This window comes from Chiloscyllium punctatum, chromosome 10, assembly GCF_047496795.1.
Source record: "Chiloscyllium punctatum isolate Juve2018m chromosome 10, sChiPun1.3, whole genome shotgun sequence".
In the NCBI taxonomy this organism is placed as follows: Eukaryota; Metazoa; Chordata; class Chondrichthyes; order Orectolobiformes; family Hemiscylliidae; genus Chiloscyllium; species Chiloscyllium punctatum.
This window is the reverse complement of record NC_092748.1, coordinates 58,640,048-58,662,465: the sequence shown is the minus strand read 5'-3', so window position 1 is coordinate 58,662,465 and position 22,418 is coordinate 58,640,048. Positions and strand designations below refer to the sequence as shown.

Here is a 22,418-nt window from a genome sequence, read left to right as displayed (position 1 = left end):
AGTAGGAGTATACTTAAGAGGGAAATTGGGAGGGCAAAAAGGGGACATGAGATAGCTTTGGCAAATAGAGTTAAAGAGAATCCAAAGGGTTTTTACAAATACAGGAGCGCCTCGACTTATGAACTTAATCCGTTCCGGGACCCGGTTCGCGAACCGAAAAGTTCACGAACTGAATCAATTTTTCCCATTGTTCGGATAGCGTAAGAATGCTTGGACGGCTGTTCACAGCATATGCGCCAAAGACAAACTGAATGAGATCACGCGGGGCCCGAGAGCTTTTGCTTTCAACAAGTGCGTAGCAAAGCAGAACAATGAAACCACGTGGTTGCACACGGGATTTTTGCGTTCGTACCTTGAATTTTGTACGTACGTTGAAGCAAAATTTTACATACAATCCTGTTCGTAAACCGATTTGTACATGAATGGGGTCGTTCGTATGTCAAGGCGCTACTGTACATTAAGGTCAAAATAGGGAGAGTAGGACCCCTCAAAGATCAGCAAGGCAGCCTTTGTATGGAACCACAGGAGATGGGGGAAGATAGTAAACGTGTATTTTGCATCAGTGTTTAGTGTGGAAAAGGACATGGAAGGTATAGAGTGTAGGGAAATTGAGGATGATATCTTGAAAAATGTCCATATTACAGAGGAGGAAATTCATAAAAGTAGATAAATCCCCAGGACCTGATCAGGTGTACCCTAGAACTCTGTGGGAAGCTTGGAAAGTGATTGCTGGGCTCCTTGCTGAGATATTTGTATCATCGATAGTCACAGGTGAGGTGCTGGAAGACTGGAGGTTGGCTGACGTGGTGCCACTATTTAAGAAAGGTGGTAAGGACAAGCCAGGGAACTATAGACCAGTGAGCCTGACGTCAGTGGTGGGCAAGTTGTTGGAGGGAATCCTGAGGGAACAGGATGTACATGTATTTGGAAAGGCAAGGACTGATTAGGGATAATCAACATGGCTTTGTGCGTGGGAAATCATGTCTCACAAACTTGATTGAGTTTTTTTGAAGAAGTAACAAACAGGATTGATGAGGACGGAGCAGTGGACATGATCTATATGGACTTCAGTAAGGCATTCGACAAGGTTCCCCATGGGAGACTGGTTAGCAAGGTTAGAGCTCATGGAGTACAGGGAGAACTGGCCAGTTGGATACAGAACTGGTTCAAAGGTAGAAGACAGAGGGTGGTGATGGAGGGTTGTTTTTCAGACTGGAGGCCTGTGACCAGTGGAGCACTGCAAGGATCAGTGCTGAGTCTTACTTTTCTTCATTTATATAAATGATTAGGATGTGAGTATAACAGCTATAGTTAGTAAGTTTGCAGATGACACCAAAGTTGGAGGTGTAGTGGACAGCAAAGAAGGTTAGTTGAAAAATAAGCCCAAAAATAAGCCCAAAGAAGGCTTATGCGATTCTCCTGCGTTTTTCCAGCACCACATTTTTCAACTCTGGTACTCCAGCATCTGCAGTCCTCACTTTCTCCTAGCAAAGAAGGTTACCTCAGATTACAATGGCATCTTGATCTGTTGGGCCAATAGGCTGAGGAGTTCCAGATGGAGTTTAATTTAGATAAATGTGAGGTGCTGCATTTTGGGAAAGCAAATTTTAGCAGGACCTATACACTTAATGGTAAGGTGCTGGGGAGTGCTGCTGAACAAAGAAACCTTGGATTGCAGGTTCATAGCTCCTTGAAAGTAGAGTCGCAGGTAGATAGGATAGTGAAGGCGGCATTTGGCATGCTTTCCTTTATTGGTCAGAATATTGAGTACAGGAGTTGGGACGTCATATTGCAGCTGTACAGGACATTGGTTCGGCCACTTTTGGAATACTGCATTGCAAATCTGGTCTCCTTCCTATTGGAAAGATATTGTGAAACTTGAAAGGGTTCAGAAAAGATTTACAAAGATGTTGCCAGGGTTGGAGGATTTGAGTTACAAGGAGAGGTTGACTAGGCTGGGGCTGTTTTCCCTGGAGTGTTGGAGGTTGAGGGGTAACCTTATAGTGGTTTATAAAATCATGAGGGGCCTGGATAGGATAAATAAGTCTCTTCCCTGGGGTGGGGGAGTCTAGAACTAGAGGGCATAAGTTTAGGGTGAGAGGGGAAAGATATAAGAGACCCGAGGGGCAACCTTTTCATGCTGAGGGTGGTATGTGTATGGAATGAGCTGCCAGAGAAATGTTGGAAGTTGGTACGATTGCAACATTTAAAAGGCATCTGGATGGGTATATGAATTGGAAGGGTTTGAAGGGATATGGGCCGGGTGCTGGCAGATGGGACTAGATTGGCTTGGGATATCTTGTTGGCATGGATGAGTTGGACCAAAGAGTCTGTTTCCGTCTTGTACATTTCTATGACTCTACGACTCTATGTAGAATACATTGATAACTGTAGAACAAATAAAATTGTATCAATAACAGTATATAAATCCTCCAATAAGCAACTGAAGCAGTATATGCTGTTTTCATGATTCAGATTCATTGATCAAGATTTCATGGAATCATTTTCACAGCAAAGGAAAGAAGTCCTTCAGTCCATCAAGTTTGCATTTGTCATCAAGCAGCTATCTTATCAAAATACTGTTTTCTAACACTTGGCCGAAGCCTTTTATGGTCTGCCTCTTCAAGTGATCATCTATATACTACTTAAAATGTCCTGATGGTTCCTTCCCCTATCACTCTTTTAAGCAGTGAGTTCCAGAACCTCTTGGTGAAAGATTACTTCTCTAAAATCCCAGTAAACATCCTTTACCTTCAATCTATGCTCCTAGTTACTGATCCCTCTTCTAAGAGGAACAAAATTCCTTATCGACTGTCTTTGCCCCTCAGAACTTTGTACACCTGAAACAAATACCCTCTTAGCCTTCTATGCTCTAAGGAAACAAACTCAGTCTATCTGATTTCTCTTCGTAGAGAAAATGCTCCAGCCCAGGAAACATCTCCTCTGTACGTTCTCTACAGCAAACACATCCTTCCTATAGTGTGGGAACCTATGGGATCTTAAACACTGTGGGATTGGGTAAATAGGTTAAAAGAAAATAGAGAAACAGTGCCAGATATAATCAATAAATATATTCCATTGAGGAAGAAAGATTATCAGATGCATGTTTTGACTAAGGGTGGCATCAAATTAAAAGAAAAAGCACATAATGTTGCCAAAGTTATTGACAGGCCAGAAGATTGGAAACACTTTAGAACAATAAAGGATAACAAAAGAAAACATGGAGAAATCAGATTATGAGAGAAATATAGCCAATAATATAAAAACAGACAGGAAAAGCATGAGTTTATTAACAGGAAAAGAGTATATAAAGGAAACATTGATCTCAGAGAGGTGGGGAGCAATGAATTAATTATTTTGAATAAGAACAATATATTTTGGATCTAATGTTGGAGTAGAAAATATTAAAACTTCACAAGAATAGTTGAAATTCAAAAGGACAAAAGGGTGAGAAAGTCTAATAACATTCTTTATTTATGTTATTATGGGAAAACTAATGGGACTTGTGGCTCACAAGTCTCCTAGATGCATTGGGTTTAACCTTTCGAAATTCTCAAGAATCTGGAAAGGTCGCAGTGGAAAGGAAAACAACAAAAGTAAAACCTCAGGAGGGAGGTGGTAAACAGGTAACTCTACTGTCCAGTTAGCTTAATGTTTATCATTAGAAAAATGCTAAAATCCATCATTAAAATCGATAGTATTTATTTTAATGAATGTTCTGCTCCAATCAGGCAGAGTTAACACAGTTTGTACAAGGGAAGTCATGTTTCTCAAATTTACTATAGTTAAGTATGTAAGTTAGCTCGCTGAGCTTGAAGGTTTGTTTTAAGACGTTTCATCACCATACTAGGTAACATCATCTGAGAGAGTCTCTGGTGAAGCACTCATGGTATGTCCCGCCTCTCTATTTATAGGTCTTGGTTTCCTAAGGTGGGTGACATCATTTTCGGTTCTTTTTCTCAAGAGAAGATAGATAGGGTCTAAATCAATGTATTTATTGATGGAGCTCTGGTTAGAATGCCATGCCTCTAAGAATACTTGTGCGTGTCTTTGTTTTGCCTGTCGGAGGATGTGTGCATTGTCCTAGTCAAAGTGGTGTCCTTCTTTGTCTGTATGTATAGAAACTAGTGATAGTGAGTCATGTCTTTTGGTGGCCAGTTGGTGTTCATGTATCCTGGTGGCACGTTTCCTGCTGGTTTGTCCGATGTAGTGTTTTTTTACAGTTCTTGCATAGTATCTTGCAAATGATGTTAGTTTTGCTGGTGGTATCTCATGGATCCTTTAGGTTCATTAGTCACTGTTTAAGTGTGTTTGTAGGTTTGTGGGCGACCATGATGTCAAGGGGTCTGAGTAGTCTTAAAGTCATTTCTGTTACGCCTTTGATGTAAGGTAATAGTTTCTGGTTCTGTTGTGTCTGCTTGTTTGGGTTTGTTTCTGAGGAATCTGCAGATCGTATTTATTGGGTACCCATTTTTCTTGAAAATGTTGTATAGATACTTTTCTTCTGCTTTTTGTAGTTCTTGGGTGCTGCATTGTGATGTAGCTTGTTGAAGTAATGTCTTGATGCAACTTCATTGGTGGGTATTGGGATGATTGCTTCTGAAGTTAAGTATTTGGTCCGTGTGTGTTGTTTTTCTGTAGACGCATTACCTTACATCAAAGACACATCAGAAATGACTTTAAGACTACTCAGACCCCTTGGCATCATGGTCGCCCACAAACCTACCAACACACTTAAACAGTGACTAATGAACCTTAAAGGATCCATTAGATACCACCAGCAAAACTAACATTATTTACAAGATACCATGCAAGCACTGTAAAAAACACTACATCAGACAAACTAGCAAGAAACCTGCCACTGGATACATGAACACAAACTGGCCACCAAAAGACCCAACCCACTATCACTAATTTCTATGCATACAAAAAAGGACACCACTTTGACTGAGACAACGCATATATCCTAAGACCGGTGAAACAAAAATATGCATGAGAAATCTTAAAAGTATGGCATTCTAACCAGAACTCCATCAACAAACACATCGATTTAGACCCTATCTACCTTCACTTGAAAAAAAGAACCAGAAATTAAATCAACCACCTTAAGAAATCAAGACCTCTAAATAGACTGGCAGGACATACCACCAGCACTTTACCAGAGACTCTCACTAATGATGTTACCCAGTATGGTGACAAAACATCTGAAAACAAACCTTCAAGCTCAGCAAGCTAACATACATACATATAACCAACCTGAGCTACAAATCCCCTCAAACGTCATTTACTGTAGTTCTTTAAAGATGAATGGAACCAGTCAATATAATATATTTAGATTTCAAAAGATATTTGGTAAGAGCTTATGGTGTTGGGGTGATTCACTGGCATGGGCACAGAACTGGTTAAGTAACAGAAAACAGACAGTTGGGATAAATAGGTTATTTTCAGGATTAAATACTGTAACCAATAGAGTGCCAAAGGACATCAGTGTTAAGTCCTTTTATTTTTATTCATTTTGAGGGATGTGCATGTCACTGGCTGGCCAGCATTTATTGCCTGCCCCTAGTTGCGCGTTAAGAAGTTGGTGGTGAGCTGCCTTTTTGAACTACTGCAATCCACCTGCTGTGGGTTGACCCACAATGCCACTGAGAGAGAATCCAGGATTTTGACCCAGCAACAGTGAAGGAACAGTGATATACTGGGGAACCTCGATTATCCGAATGACACAGGCGGGAAGTTTTTTTAGGATAATCGAATGCCAGATAACAGTTTAGGCAAGCATTAGGACCTTGCAATCTAGTTCAGATAATGTGAAATTCGGATAATCGAATGCCGGATAATCAAGGTTACTCTGTATTTCCAAATCAGGATGGTGAGTGACTTGTAAGGGAACTTAAAGGTGGTGGTGTTCCAAGTATGTGCTGCACTTGTTCTTCTAGATGGAAGTGGTTGTGGGTTTGGAAGGTGCTGTCTGAGGATCTTTGGTGAATTTCTGCAGGCATCTTGTAGATATTATACACTGCTGCTACTTAGCACTGGTGGTGGAGGGAGTGGATGCTTGTAGATGCAGTGCCAATCAAACGTGCTGCTTTATCCTGAATCATTAGATTAAATTAGATTAGTGTCAAGCCTCTTTAATGTTGTTGGGGCTGTATTCATCCAGGCAAGTGGGGAGTATTCCATCACAGTCCTGACATGTGCCTTGTAGATGGTGGCAGGTTTTGGCGAGTCAGGAGGTGAGTTATTTGCTGCAGTGTTCCCAGTTTCTGACCTGCTCTTGTAGCCACTGCGTTTATCTGGTGAGTCCAGTTGAGTTTCTGATCAATGATAACTCCCAAGATGTTGATAGTGGGGGATTCAGTGATGGTAACACTATTGAATGTCAAGGGGCAGTGGTTAGATGGTCTCTTATTGATGGTCACAGCCTGGCATTTGTGTGGCATGAAAGTTACTTGCTACTTATCAGCCCAAGCCTGGATATTGTCCAGACCTTGCATTTGGACATGGACTACTTCAATACTTGAGTCGCGAATGTTGCTAAACATTGTGTAATCATCAGCGAACATCCCCACTTCTTACCTCATGATGGAAGAAAGGTCATTGATCAAGCAGCTGAAGATGGTTGGGCCTAGGACACTACCCTGAGGAACTCATGCAGAAATGTCCTGGAGCTGAGATGACTGACCTTCAATGACCACAACTATCTTTCTATCTGTAATGTATGACTCTAACCATCGGAGAGTTTGCCCTCTGATACCCACTGATTACTGTTTGCTGGGTTCCTTGGTGCCACACTCAGTCAAATGCAGCCTTGATGTCAAGAGTTGTCACTCTCACCTCACCTCTCGAATTCAGCTATTTTGTTCATGTTTTAACCAAGGCTGTAATGAGGTCAAAGCTGAATGGCCCTGGCAGAACCCAAACTGGGTGTCACTGAGCAGGTACTGCTTGATAGCATTGTTGATGACACCTTCCAAACCTACTGTAGACTCACGGGGTGGTAATTGACTGGGTTAGATTTGTCCTGCTTTTTACGCACAGGACACACTTGGGTAATTTTCCATATTGTCTGCTAGATGCCAGTATTGTAACTATACTGGAACAGCTTGGCTAGGGGAGCAGCAAGTTCTGAGTGCAAATCTCATCTATATTAATGACTTGACTGAAGGGACCAACTGTATTATAACCAAATTTGCTGACAATACAAAAATGTATAGGAAAGCAAGTAGTGAGGAAGGTACAAAGAATCTGAAAAAGGATAGAGGTAGATCAAGTAAAGGTACAAAGATTTAGCAGTTGGTTTATAAAAGCAGAATATTATTTCAACTGAGAGAGATTACATGTTGCTGCATTACAGAAAGAGCTGTATGTCTTTGTACATGTATCATAACAAGTCAGAATGCAAGTACAAGTAATTAGGATTGGATGTCATGTATTGCCCATCCCTAACTGTTCAGAGTGCAGTTAAGATTCAACCACATTACTATGGGTCTGGAGTCAGGTAAGGATGGCAGATTTTCTTCCCTAATGGACACTTGTATAATTTTTATGACTATTGACTCTCATTGTCACTAGCTAGATGTTTAATTCCAGTATTTTTTTCTTTCAGTTCAAATGTCCTCACCTGCCATGGTGGGATTTGAAACCAGTTCTTCAGAACTTTAGCTTGTTTTCTGGATTACTAGTCCAGTGATATTATCACTGTGCCACTACCTCCCCATACATATATTTATTTATAAGGTATTTTGAGAAAGCTTCGAATGCATGCAATTACTGGAAAAGAAACCAAAACTTACAATTTGTAAATAAGGAATGCTAACATTAAAACTATCATTCATATTGGCATGCCATACTATTCGAACATTTGTGATGAAAAAGGTTCCCAAATTGCCCTGTAGAGAATGAAAAACAAATAGGATTATTATTCAGGCAACAGAGAACCAAAAGCAAAAGGTGCATGTATAAACTAACTATATCCAATGTAGGCACTCTTAACAAAAGTTATAAGAAATAATATTCAGTACCTGATCACTTGATAGATTCCAGACACCATTAATTTTATCATACACCTGTTCCTGTGGCAGAAGTCGTAACTGCTTGTTTTGAATGAGAGCTCCTCTTAATTTAAGATCTCTATAAATTTTTGATGTTTCATATGCCCTACAAAAAATTGAAATTGTTGAAAATTCTTAAAAAATTTTTTTTTAACTGAAGCCAACATTGCTTTTTTTTCATTCATAAGAACTCTCCCAATGTAAACACATTCCTATTTGCCAAGAACTATAATTCTCTCTCAATTTTTGTAACTAATTAGTAAGGCTTTCAGAAGCAATTATTGTTAAACCCCTTCACAGAACAGATAAAACCCACAATTAACTAGTTCAATATCCAATCTCTATAATAATATTTGTATAAATAACATCTCTCACATTCTAATATTCATAGATAAACAACATAACAAACACAAGAAAGTGAAAAATTTAATTTAAACCAGATTCAGAAGTTATGTATTGATACATTCTGTTCAACTCCATCAAGATTTAATAACTGTACTGCAATACTACCTATGTACTGCAATGACTGTGGTGAATAGCCGAGGGCTTCCTGGAACCACACTGGTAAAGATGAACTCAAATCGTGTGTTGTTACATTTTGTCAGAATGAAGAGAGCTTCGGTTTGGCCCCTAAGTTTCTGTAAAGTTAAATTTTAAATGTTAGCGTACTTAAAAATACTTCTGATAGCTTAGTAAGCAATTGCATTGCCTTTTGTGGTACTGTGTCATCAAGGCCTAGAATGTCTGAAACCAACACCAAGACCTGTGATAAGTTAACTGATTACTGGATGAAGCAGGAATTACACTGTAGTCAAGCCTCACATATCCTTATTTGGTACTTACACATTATTAATTTATAAATTCAGGAACCAGTTATCGGGATGAGTAGCCACTGTATATTTTTCATTTCTCAGGCAAAGGTCATTGAGGCCAAATGCGAGGTCTACACCACTATTCTAGCTGAGAAGATTTCATATAGCACCATACTAAACAAAGTAAAACTATTTTCTAAACCTGGCATAATTAAATAGTTAATCATAAATTATTGTGCAAAATAAACACAAGCACTTATTTAAAAATATGTTCTGACTACTGCATTTATCAAGTCAAATAAGTAGATCAAATGATCAATAACATTTATGCATGCTTTTCATGAGCCACTTTAGAGTTACTTTTCAGCACAGGCGCTGAAAGCTTCAAGAATGAGTAAATTATTAAATGAGTCCAAATCTGAACTTAGTTCAATATGAAGAGGAACTCTGAACAAATTACAGTCTAATCAATTTCGTGAATTGAAACCCTAGAAATGATCTCTAAGTGAACTGAAGACAAAGAGATCTCCAGCAATCTTTCACTGCTCAAGGCATGTCAAGAATCTAACTTTCTATTTGTTCATGGAATGTGGACATTGCCAGCATTTATTGCTCATCCGTGATTTGTCTGTTGAAGGTTGGAGTGAGTTGCCTTTGTGAAGTGTTGCAGAACTTGACTCAGCAAATGAACAGCAATATAGTCCTAAATCAGGCTGCTGTGTGGCTTGAAGGGAAACTTGGACTTATTTACATGATACCCCTTGGTACCATTATCTGCAGGTTTGGAGTCAATTTCTATACCTCTGCTGTTGACAGCCCTCATCTTTTGTGAACCCTTGGCAGGAATCTTTCCTATGTGATGTGGCTGTTCTCTTTTAAAAATCATCCCTAAACCTATCCACCCTGCTAAGTCCATGTCAACCTTTAAAAGCTTTCTTTAAATTTTTTTTTACATAAGCTTACAGTCAGTTATTGCCAGATGAAATATGGTACAATGGCATGTTGGACCTAATAGTTTCAATCCATATTTTTGTAACTGGGGATTGCTCAAGCAAGTCATTTCAAACTCTGTGGAACTGGATTGGATGAATCCCTTCTGAAAGTTTAGAATCTGGAACTTCAGATATTTTTAATGAAATCGCAACATCATGTACAGGAAGTCCACAGTACTGAAATTGTCAAAAGTTATTGTGCTAAGGAATAAAAACAGCCAGATCTCAAAACAATCAGCAGGTCAGACACTATCTGTGGAGAGAAAGAGTTAATGTTTCAGGTTGATGATTCTTCATTAGGAGTATTTGACCTGAACTATTAGTTTGGTTTCTCTCCACAGACACTGACTGATCTTTTGAGCATTTCCAACATTTTGTGTTGCTATTTTAGGGTTCCAACATCTGCAATAGTTTGCTTTTGTAACTGGCAAGCAAGGTGACACTTCACCATGAACCTCTTTACCTTGATTTTGAATTTTAGCCACCTGGCAGAAGACATATGGGTTTGCAACTTAATCAGGCAAAATCAAAAGAAGACCAAGGGTCCTAGAAAGCCAGATCAATCATGCAGATCATGAATTGTTGAATGGAAGAAATGAGGATGTAAGATGTAACAGATTGGGTCTCATGACTGGGTTGGACACATTGAAACACCTCTAATACAGTGACATCACAAAATATCTTAAACATGGCTAGTGTTCCACTCCAGAGATGTGTAAAAGGTACACATTTTAGAAGAGATTATATTTTTTCTTTTATGCAACTTAAACTTCACTTGTTTAAAGAAGCAAATTTTTAAACTTTACCGAATTGGCAGTTCGGGTTGTAATGTTTATAATGGAGTTGTAGCCAACAGCTAAAAAAGAAAAGGACAAAATTAGTAATTTAGATATTGTATATAAGAATTTACGAAACTGGCTCAGTATGATGAATAACAGATGGCTAACATTGAGGGCTTTAAACACATTTTTAAACGATAATTCTATTCCCAATAAGTAACAAATGTAGTCCAACCAAGCCAAGGACTTTTAATTATAGTTTGAGTCTCTCTAGCATAAACTTTCCATTTGATTCCTCCAAAAACAAGCCTAAACTCTCCACATCTTGTAATTCTCAAGTCCAACACATCAGAAACTCAAATATTCTAATTGTTCTTGATTTTCCTGAAAGTTAGAGAAGATTCTAGGTTAATATAAAATAATACATTTTTCAGGTTACAGCTCAACAAATAAATCCTGAGGGAAAAAAACAGCATACCTAAGCAAATTATCCATTGAAGGAGACTGGTCACACTCCCCAAATAATAGCTGCCTGGCCTAATAATAACAGCAATCATCTGGACTTATTCTGACTAAGTTTAAGATTTTTGTGTTCATTCAACACTGGTTTTTATAAAGTGATATGTCCATTTCACAGAAACAAATGTTTTTTTTCTCAGAACAATTGTTATATTGGGTTACAAGGGTGAAATATTGATCTATATAAATTAAGATATTAGAATAATGATTTGAAGCTCTTATATTATTTTTCTCCACCAAATTGGAATAATAGAAACTTAAGAGCAGAAGTATGTCTTAGCTGTTTGAACCTGTTCTGCTATTCAATTAAATCATAATTAACTATACCATAAAGCCATTTTCCTACATTTTTCTTCATATCTTGTAATATTTTCCAAAACACACAAATCTATTGATCACAGTTTTGAAATTACAACTATCCAGCATACAGCTTTTTGAGAGGATTTTTACAAATCATTTTTTGTTGCCTAAATAAAAATGCTTCTTGTTAGGAATGCATCTATTCTATTAAATTCTAAACCAAAGAACAGTTTCCAATTATCATTTTAAAAACCTTCATGAATTCATCCTCAATATTCTAAACTTCAAAGAATGCCTTTTATTTTCATTTCAATTTTATCCATATTTTTTATTCATATTAAGTATGTCAGCAGGTAATAGTTCATTTTACTGGGATCTATGTTCCCACTAAAATGGGCTCTTGTCAATCGACATTTTAAATACTTCCTATTACTGTTCCATTTCCTTGTTCATCAGTACTTTTAAATATTTATTTTCCCTACTTTTGATCTTAGCCCAATAAAGTCAGCTTTTTTCAGTTTATTATTTTGTGCTTTGTTTTATTTATGCACAGTTTATTCTTTATCTTTAAGTTTTTATCTTATTTTATTTTATGTTTATCTTTCATCCTTTTAGTTCACAGGAGATTTGGTCTGTTCATGGAATTTGTTTCTAGACATGAAAGGCTAACAAAGAAAACATTGAACGAAAGTCTGAACCAAAACTCCTTCCTAAAGTTTTAGCTCAGTATTGTGAAAAATTACTATTGTGAACTCATAAACCACACATAAAATCAGAATTCAAGTACTATCTGTGAAAATGGATATTAAACTGTGAAAATGGGCTATTAAACTGGTGACTTGACTTTAAAATGACCTGCCTTGCAATTAGGATACACAATTTGTTTGATGTTGTGCAACCTTCATCTTTTAATCTTCATTGCATTACAGAATTTCAGATGTCATCTCACCATATTCTTTCCGGATTTAGTTATTAGTAATTCTGATTCCTTCCTACTATTATTCCTTGTATTCATTCAAATTACTTCAATATTATAAAGTCTGTTCTATTCCATATGTTTCTGACTTCATTTTTGAAACTTTAGCAATTGCAGTTGTTGTAGATATTATCACTGAGTCAGGAATTTAGATTACAGATGTTTTGTTCCCTTTCTAGGCGACATCCTCAGTACTGTGGAGCCTCCTGTGAAGCACTGCTGGACTGTCAGTTGGAATTTATGCAGTTTCATTCCCGCTGCTTCCGGTTGCCAGTTCCAGTTGGTCGTTGCACTGGTTGGTATACTGGGCCTAGGTCAATTTGTTTATTGATGGAGTTCATGGATGAGTCCCATGCTTCTAGGAATTTTCTGGCTGTCCTTTGTTTGACTTGTCCTATTATTGTTGTGTTGTCCTAGTCGAATTTGTGGTCCTTATTGTGTGTGTGTGAATAGACACTAGGGATAGTTAGTTGTGGCTTTCAGTGGCTAGTTGGTGTGCATGAATGTGGATCGCTAGTTGTCTGCCTATATAGTGTTTCATGCAGTCTTTGCATCACCATGTTTGTCCTGCACTTGATAGGTATAAGGTCTTCTTTCTGGTGAGTTATTGCTTGAGAATGGCTGTTGGTTTGTGAGCTGTCATAAATCCGAGCAACTAGAGGAGCCTGGCTATCATGCCTGAGACGTTTTTATATAAGGTAGAGTGATTAGTGTGTTGTATCGTGGCATGTCCTCGTCACGTTGTAAGACAAACAGGCAGACAGTGAGTGACCCACATTCATGAACATCAAATAGCCATTAAATGCCATGACCAGCTATCCATAGTATATATACACAGACAACAAGATCCATAAATTCAACTGGAACAATATAAAAATAATAGGACAAGCCAAACAGAGGACAGCCAGAGAATTCCTCGCAGCATGATACTCATGGCACTTCCCAGCTTCTAATCTGCTGTAGTAACAACTTCTGGTCCAGTTCTGTTTCCAAAGTTAACACTCAAGATATTGATAGTGGTGGATTCACTGATCACAATGCCATCGAAAATCATGAGGCAATGATTGGATTCTTTCTCACTATAGATAATCAGTGCATGAGACTTGTGTGGCATGATTATTATTTGTCACTTAACAATCCAAGCCTGAATATTGTCCAGGTCTTGCTACCTTTAGATTGATTATCTGAGGCATCATGAGTGGTGATGAACCTTTTGCAATTATAAGTGAACATTATGATGGCAGGAAGATCATAGCTGAAGTAACTCAAGATGTTTAGGCGTAGAACACTACCTTGAGGAACTCCTGCATAGATAGCCTGTGATTGACCTCCAATAACAATATTTTGACATTCATAGATTTTCTTAAAATGTTTTTGACACAAGCATGAAAAATGGAAACAATAAGAAATTTTGTTTTGGTTATGTTATCGAATGATACTCTGAAATAAGTTAACATGTAAGAAGGCAGCAATGCAGACAGTAAAAAATTTTAATGAAGAGTGTTGACACCAATTCATAATTCATACCACGAGTAAATATTTATTTCCTGATGAAAAACTTACTTACTTACAGAATAAACATCAAAATCTTGTTCTACCGCGTGGGAAAACTGCATATGTTATTACAGTGAAACAGTATGACCCTTTGATGAAGTACAAACAGGACAATGGGATTGGTGTAACTCAATTAAGCATTCATTGTTCAAGAATATCCTCATAGGAGAATTTAAAAAATGAGAAAATGAAAGACTTTAAAATCATCTGAAGTGCTTCACCCGGAGGCCCACTGAAGATGTTTATCTAGTAGGTTGATGAAACATCTGGAAATTAACCTTCCAGCTGAGCGAGCAAAACCTACATCCAGAATCTCAACCTGAGCTACAAATCTTCTCAAAACTTGCTAATTCTTTAAAAACAAATTTTAACTGAATAATCATATTTCTTTGCATTTTAAATTATTACAAATCATGCAACTATTTCTACTACTTTAATGCTTCACCAATGTTTGAAAACTTACATTATTTGAGAAGTCACATAGAGAAATCTTTGTACCCTTTGGGTCAGAGATGGGTTAATCCAGACTAATTCCACAACAAACACCATTTTTAATACTTAAATCCATTAATACAGCTTTACTTACATAAATTCACACGTGGAAGAGCCAGTGAGTGCCAGATAATTCGCAAATTGGTCACAAGCAATCTACCTTGAAAATCAATAGCAATTATAAAAACAAACTTGGTTAAAAGAATGTTAAAATGATAATAAAACGATCACAATAATTGCATCATGGAACTTCAAATGTAGGATTATCAGTTATTTTGTCAAAAACGACGAGTTATTCCCATTAATACATTCAGCACATAGTGTCTAAAGATAGCTGAATTGACAGAAAAGAATAATTTAATAAAATTTGTGTCTGCTATCATTGTCAGTTGCCTTTGCAACAGCTCTTGCATTCCCTGAGGAATATAATGAACTAAATTTTAGAAGGTGGAACTCCTCTAAAGAAGAATGTTTGAATTTGTGCAGCAACTTTGATATTTTCAGGTTATGCTAATGTACTTCACAGCTAATAAATTACTTTAAGTATTTCTTAAAACAAATCCAGCAACCAATTTGCACACATGAATAGCAATGAGATGTCTGAACAGTTAATATTTCAATTGACACCAACAACTTGTGCGTAAGTCTTAGAGTCATAGAGATGTATAGCATGTAAACAGACCCTTCCGTTCAACTCGTCCATGCCAACCAGATATTCTAAATTAATCTAGTCCCATTTGCCAGCATTTGGCCGATATCCCTCAACCCTCCCTATGGATATCCCATCCACTGCCTTTTAAATGTAGTAATTATACTAGCCTCCACTACTTCCTCTTGCAGCTTGTTCCATACACAATTTAAGCTTCATACAGGAGCAAGTGTCATTGTCCTATCCGATCAAGTACCATAGCTGATCAATCAGACATAATAGATCTGCTCTTACAACTCTTGCAACATTACTTCTATCCTTAGATTTCCTATACCATACATACATACTCCACGGCGACATCAATTGAAAACACCATGTTGTTTTCCACATGTATAAGGACAGGATCCAGTTCTGCCTCAAACCCACCTTTCTCTTAATCCCTCCATTGTCTCTAAATGATGAGATTGCTTATCTGACATCCAGATGAAGAAAACATTTTCCAATTAAGTAAAGACTGAGATAGCAGGGTCTGTCATCAATTCACTCCTCTTTGGCAGCTGTGTGAAGCTGAACCAGCTGTTTGTAACCTGGGTGTTATACTTGATCAGGATGAGTCTTCAACCACAAATCTCATCATTAAAATTGCAGATTTCCACCTTTTTATTGTTTTTGAGAAGATGGTGATGAGCTGCTTTCTTGAACTGCTGCAGTTCACATTTATGTAGGTACCCCCATAGTGCTGTAATTGAGATGGTTCCAGGATTTTAATCCATTGGCAGTCCAAAATTGATTATTCTTTCCTATTCATCTTTTGAGGTGATGATGACCAGCTAGGATGTTTGCTGAGTTCTAGTGGTACATGGTTGACTGTAAGCTAATCTATACAAAAGATGCTACTGAAAATCGAACAGAGCACTGCACACATTTGAGGTTTTGGGCACATTTCTGGTTCAGGATTTTCTTTCCATTTGATATAAGTTTGTTTTTGAAAGTGGCTTCACCATTTCTTATTTGAATGCACAACGTAGATCAATTCTGGCTGAAAGTCTCCCAAAACTCAAAGTCAACATCAAAGCTTATAAGTGAATTCTTTAAAATATTCTTGCAGCATTTTCTTTCACTGTAATGGCAGTGTGACCCACACTCAATCTCTCCATAGAAGATTCACATTGATAAGTGAGAATAAGGTATTTTGGTTTAGATTAGACTCCCTACAGTATGGAAACAGGCCCTTCGCGCCAACCAGCCCACACCGACCCTCCAAAGAGTAACCCACCCAGATCCATTTCCCCCTGAATGATGCGCCTAACACTATGGGCAACTTAGCATGGCCAATTCACCTGACCTCCACATCTTTGGACTGTGGGAGGAAACCCACGCAAACACAGAGAGGAGGTACAAACTCCACATAGACAGACAGTCACCCGAGGCTGGAATCGAACCTGGGACCCTGGTGCTGTGAGGCAGCAGTGCTAACCACTGAGCCACCATGCCGCAATTCTTGAGCAGCTCAATTCAGATGTGACTGTTTCAATATGGTATGAATGCATGGCTTGCCAGCTCAAGGGAGCACCTCAGTGTCTAGTATTTTGCCCTGCCATCTGATCTCCAGAAGCTGCCAAAAGCTACTCAAGTGAAAGTGATTGAGCTTCTCAGCATGACACTGGTACACACTGCAGGTGTCTCATCCATACTACAGAGTGAGCAGGTCTAATGCTTCCAGTCTCCCAGATTTTGACACCGGTTTTGATACTGAACAGAAGGGCCTCAACATCAGTAGAATCAGTCCCAAAACTAGCTCAAAAATAATACTCAGTGTTTGGGTGCTCAGATCATAAAAGCTCTAGGAATGGTGTGCCTGACAGTACATCTCAAATCTGATGTAAATTGTTTGCTGATCAAAGCAAATCTACAGGACTTGAGCTAGGAAAGGCTTATGATTACGACTGGGACCAACTAAATAACATCTACTTTCAGCTAGTCTTTATTTAATAAGATCTGCCATTTCAACCAAAGCAAAAATGACAAAGATATCTTTGACATATGTATAACCCCTTGATTTCATAAATCTACCAGACCTACTGAGTTTTTCCAGCAAATTTTGTTTTTGATTTCCAGCATCTACAGTTCTTTTGCTGTTTTCCCCCTTGATTTTGTGTGTGATTAAAAATTAATTTAACAAGATATCTGTCTAAACATTGAATGAGAAATATGTTTTAGAGTCTAAATGAAAGCACGTTTTCCATTTCCCACTAAGTTATATTTAGGCTAATTTTGTGGTAAGTGGGGAAATTTTGGATTGTCGTTTTTGCATATTGTACAGTAATGTAGACAAGACTGTAGAAAAATGCGACTGTACAGAACATTGGTTAGGCTACTGTTGGAATATTGTGTGCAATTCTGGTGTCCTTCCTATCGGAAAGATGTTGTGAAACTTGAAAGGGTTCAGAAAAGATTTACAAGGATATTGCCAGGATTGGAGAATTTGAGCGAGAGGGAGAGGCTGAACAGGTTGGGGCTGTTTTCCCTGGAGCATCGGAGGCAGAGGGGTGACCTTAGAGGTTTACAAAATTATGAGCGGCACGGATAGGGTAAATAGGCAGTCATTTCCCTTGGGGTTGGGGAGTCCAGAACTAGAGGGCATAGGTTTAAGGTGAGAGGGGAAAGATATAAAAGAGACCTATGGAACAACTTTTTCAAACAGAGGGTGGTATGTGTATGGAATAAGCTGCCAGAGGTAGTGGTGGAGACTAGTACAATTGCAACATTTAAGAGGCATCTAGATGGGTATATGAATAGGAAGGGTTTGGAGGGATATGGGCCGGGTGCTGGCAGGTGGGACTAAATTGGGTTGGGATATCTGATCGGCATGGACGAGTTGGACCGAAGGGTCTGTTTCCATGCTGTACATCCCTATGACTTGTCAACAGCTCTTTTTGAAAATCCTGTTTTAATGATATTTCAAAAGCTTATTCTCTTAACCAAGAAATATTTTTATATTTATGACAATTCACAACTATAGGACCAAAATCCCAAATAGATAGGGTAATTGATTTTATTTTGCTTTAATAGCTAGCAGGGAATAGGTCCAGTGGTCCAAAAGGTTTCCTTCTCCTGATTTGTAGCTTCTATGATTTTAAAGTTAATATCTACTACTGACAACATAATTATGTTAATTTATATAATGTAATTCAACGCAGAATTAGTTTCTACCTTTATCCCCGTTGTTTCCTTTAGTATCTTCGATGGAGTCCAAGCAGTCAATTAGGACCTCTCCAGGTCTCATTTTCATTTGTCTGAAAAGAAAACCCAAATATCACCACACAAGATCTGTGCGATTCACCCAATCTACAGACACGCTGCCGTCCCAAGGTGACAGTCCCGAGTTATCACAACTGGCAAGGAATAAACAATTAGGTTCTTTGGTAAATTTATCGAGGTTAAACTTTCACCTGTCACCTTTCTCCAGTGATAATGCCAGAGTTTGTTATTTCTCAGCATTCACTGGTTATCATTGTCTGAAACAAACATTAAAAATAAATTGCTGGGAGGAATCCTGCAAATCTGGCTGCATCTGTGCAAAGAAAACAGAGTTAAAGTTTCGAGTCCAATGACTCCTCTTCAGAACTTGGTCACTGCTCTGCTGAGTTTCGGTTAGATTGGACAGGCCTCCCTGATTTTATTGTGGGTGGCCGCATTTGACACGACTTTCTGATAATGGGGTACAGCAGCACCTGCGGCTGCAATAGTGTGAGTTGAATCGACATTTAATAGAGTGATGTGGGTTACAGCCATGGACCGAGCCGGACTCCATTTTAAATCTCACGTTCAGACACGTCAACACCAGGAACACTAAAGATACTCACTGAGGCGAAATGTCAAACCTAACATCCCTGTCCTCCCAAAGCGCATCCAGAACGGGCACCATTGCTTCAGCTACCCGGGGCCCAGCTCGGTTCAGTCCGACAAGTACTGCCTCAAATCTCACCCGGTCCGGGTCAGTCACCTCGGCAACCGTACAACAGCGTCAGCCCCGGCAGCAGCACTGGGTTACAGCGCCGCCACTGACCGGAGGCGGGACTGCAGCGTAGCGCCGCCACTGACTGGAGGCGAGACTGCAGCGTAGCGCCGCCACTGACCTGAGGCGGGACTGCAGCGTAGTGCAGCCCCTGATTGGAGCCGGGAACTATGGTGTAGAGCTGCCACTGACTGGAGGCGGAACTGCGGTGTAGCGCCGCCCCTGACCGGAGGCGGGACTGCAGCGTAGCACCGCCGCTGACCAGAGGCGGAACTGCAGTGTAGCGCCACCACTGACCGAAGGCGGGACTGCAACGTAGTGCTGTCACAGACCAGAGCGGGACTGTAGCACAGCCATGTGTCCTCCGAAAACTACCTGATGAAGGAGCAGTGCTCTGAAAGCTAGTGCTTCCAATTAAACCTGTTGGATTCTAACCTGGTGTTGTGTGATTTTTAACATTGTCTCTACTGTATTTAATTTACAGGATCCATCTGCCACACTTCCTCCTTACTCTTTTCTTCCCTCCTGCAACATCAATAAGGTTCCCCTTGTTCACTTACCATCCCGCCGGATCCACATCCAGAAGGTCAACAGCTACCATTTACACCACCTCCTGTGAGATGCCACCATCAGACATATATATCCCTCCCCTCCCTTCTCCATCTTCCTGAGGGAACATTCTCTCCTGGACTCCCTGGTCCACTCTTCCTTCACTCCCAACACCCCTGCCAAAGCCCCACGGTATTTTCCCCTGCAACAGCTGAAAGTGTAGTGCCTGCTCATTGACCTTCTTCCTCCTCAGAATCCAAGGGCCCAAGCATACCTTTCAGGTGAAGCAGCTCTTTACCTGCACTTCTCACAGATTAGTCTACTACATTCACTGCTCACAATGTGGTCTCTTCTACACTGGGGAAATGAAGCCTAGACTGGGTGGTAGCATCGGTAGAATACCTACGTTCTGTCTGCAAAAAAAGACTATTAACTGCTTTTACATCTTTCTAAGTCATGTGAAATTGATTCCAAACACAGAATTGTTAAATAAAATGATTTTGAAATTAAAGGCCATAAAAATCTTTTGACAGTCTATCTTCTGGCTTGTATTGTATCGTAGGAGGTTTTTTTTAACTCCATTCGTATGTCCAGTAATAACTTTGCAATAATTTGCTTATTCAAATAATAATTAGTGGTTCAGTAGCACAACTACAACATGGAAAACAATCAGAAGAGATCTATCAAATTAGAAGTGAAGCATTTAAAATGCAAGATTGTAGTCACATGCTGGGGGAGCAGCATATATATTGTAAAATGTTTGACACAATGGGTTGATTATCATAAGTATCTGTCATCGGTCATCTTTTTCTTGGCACTTTTAAACAATTTTACAAGATGAGTATTTGGCAAAGGCAGAATTGGGATGAGAGGTGGCAAATAGAGTTCAATGCAGATAAATGTGAGGTGATTCACTTTGGGAAGAATAAAGGAAGGCAGAATACTGGTTCAGTGGAAAGATTCTTGGTAGTGTGGATGTGCAGAGTCTACGTATATTGATCCCTGAAAGTTGCCACCCAGGTTGACAATGCTGTTAAGAAGGCTTATGGTGTGTTAGGTTTTATTGGTAGAGGGATTGCGTTCCAGAACCGTACTGTCATGCTGCAATTATACAAAACGCTAGTGAGGCTGCAATTGGAATATTGTGTACAGTTGGTCGCCCTATTACAGGAAGGATGTGGAAGCATTGGAAAAGGTGCAGAGGAGATTTACCAGGATATTGCCTGGTCTGGAGGGAAGGTCTTATGAGGAAAGGCTGAGAGACTTGGATCTGTTCTCATTGGAAAGAAGGCAGCTAAGAGGGGATTTGATAGTGATATACAAGATGATCAGAGGAGTTTTTAAAATTAAATTCCCTGCTAGGGTAGACAGTGAAAGACTTTTTCCTAGGATGATGACATCAGCCTGTGCGAGGGGATATAGCTACAGATTGAGGCGTGATAGATTTAAGACAGATGTCAGAGGCAGGTTCTTTACTCGGAGAGTGGTAAGGGCGTGGAATGTCCTGCCCGCCAATGTAGTTTAGGAAGATTTAAACAATCCTTGGATAATCACATGAACGATGTTAAAAATCACACAACACCAGGTTATAGTCCAACAGGTTTAATTGGAAGCACACTAGCTTTCGGAGTGCTGCTCCTTCATCAGGTATTGTGATTCATCAGGCAATCACCTGATGAAGGAGCGTCGCTCCGAAAGCTAGGGTGCTTCCAATTAAACCTGTTGGACTATAACCTGGTGTTGTGTGATTTTTAACTTTGTACACCCCAGTCCAACACTGGCATCTCCAAAACACATGAATGATGATGGGATAGTAGGGGGATGAGCTTTGATTAGTTCACAGGTCAGTGCAACATCAAGGGCCAAAGGGCCTGTTCTGCGCTATATTGTTCCATGTTCTAACCTCATGGAAAAGTTCAGGGTGCTCTCAGAATTGTTTAATTTGTAATATATCACTGAATGTAAATGTAATTTTGGCTATAATTTTCTTAGAGATATCTTCAGTGCTTTCTTCCCTAAGCCTCTGAGTTAACTCAACTGATGATTTGGGTTCTGATGAGAAGTTACTTACCTGAAACATTAGCGATAATTTTCCTTTATTTTCACTAAGTTAGGAGATAGAGTATCTTGCTTTTAAAAATGCCTATAAAATCTTAAGATGCAGGAGCAGAAGTAATCTATTCAGCCTATCAAGTTTGCTCCAACATTCAGTGAGACCGTGGCTGATTAGATATTACTCAACTCCTGGAAAGGCACATTCCTACCTTTTCCTCATAACCCTTGATTCCTTTACTAATTAAAAATCTGTCTGTCTCAGCCTCAGTCTGGACAGTCCTTTGTGGTAAAGCATTCCATAGATTCACAACACTCAGAAGAAATTTGTCCTAATCTTTCTCTTAAATAGGTGACCCCTTACTCTCCCCAAAACCTTTCTAAATCTACCAATAAGGTTGCCTCTCATTTTTATAATCTTCAGTGAATACCGGCTCAACGTACACAACCGCTTCTTATAAGACAGCTAGACAATCTGTCCAAACCCAGGATCAACCAAGTGAATCTTCTCCATACAGCATCCAATGCAAGTCTATTCCCCCTGTATCCACTGGCAAATTGGAGGCTGGCGGTCACTAAGAGCTACAGTGAACCAACAAATACCAAGCCAGTAGCTACAGAGTTGCAGTGAAGGTCAGGGCCAGTGAGAAATTGTTTATTTTGAGGAAATTG

General features: G+C 39.3%; 1 protein-coding gene across 5 annotated transcripts in view; it reads right to left on the bottom strand.

Moving 5' to 3' along the window:
- Window positions 1-22,418, bottom strand: part of bbs5 (Bardet-Biedl syndrome 5) — a 35,830-nt gene that overhangs the window by 7,293 nt on the left and 6,119 nt on the right. The window contains exons 1-7 of one of the 5 annotated variants that reach the window (XM_072579259.1): window positions 18,994-19,183; window positions 18,341-18,423; window positions 14,573-14,638; window positions 10,665-10,714; window positions 8,565-8,692; window positions 8,025-8,160; window positions 7,797-7,892 (exon numbers count right to left, since the gene is read on the bottom strand). In XM_072579259.1, coding sequence (XP_072435360.1) covers window positions 7,797-7,892; window positions 8,025-8,160; window positions 8,565-8,692; window positions 10,665-10,714; window positions 14,573-14,638; window positions 18,341-18,423; window positions 18,994-19,055 — 621 coding nt within the window. In that variant the 5' untranslated portion in view covers window positions 19,056-19,183. Of the gene's footprint in view, window positions 1-7,796; window positions 7,893-8,024; window positions 8,161-8,564; window positions 8,693-10,664; window positions 10,715-14,572; window positions 14,639-18,340; window positions 18,424-18,993; window positions 19,184-22,418 lie in introns of those variants that run through there. The other 4 variants (XM_072579258.1, XM_072579262.1, XM_072579260.1 and 1 more) reach the window with 4 other exon arrangements.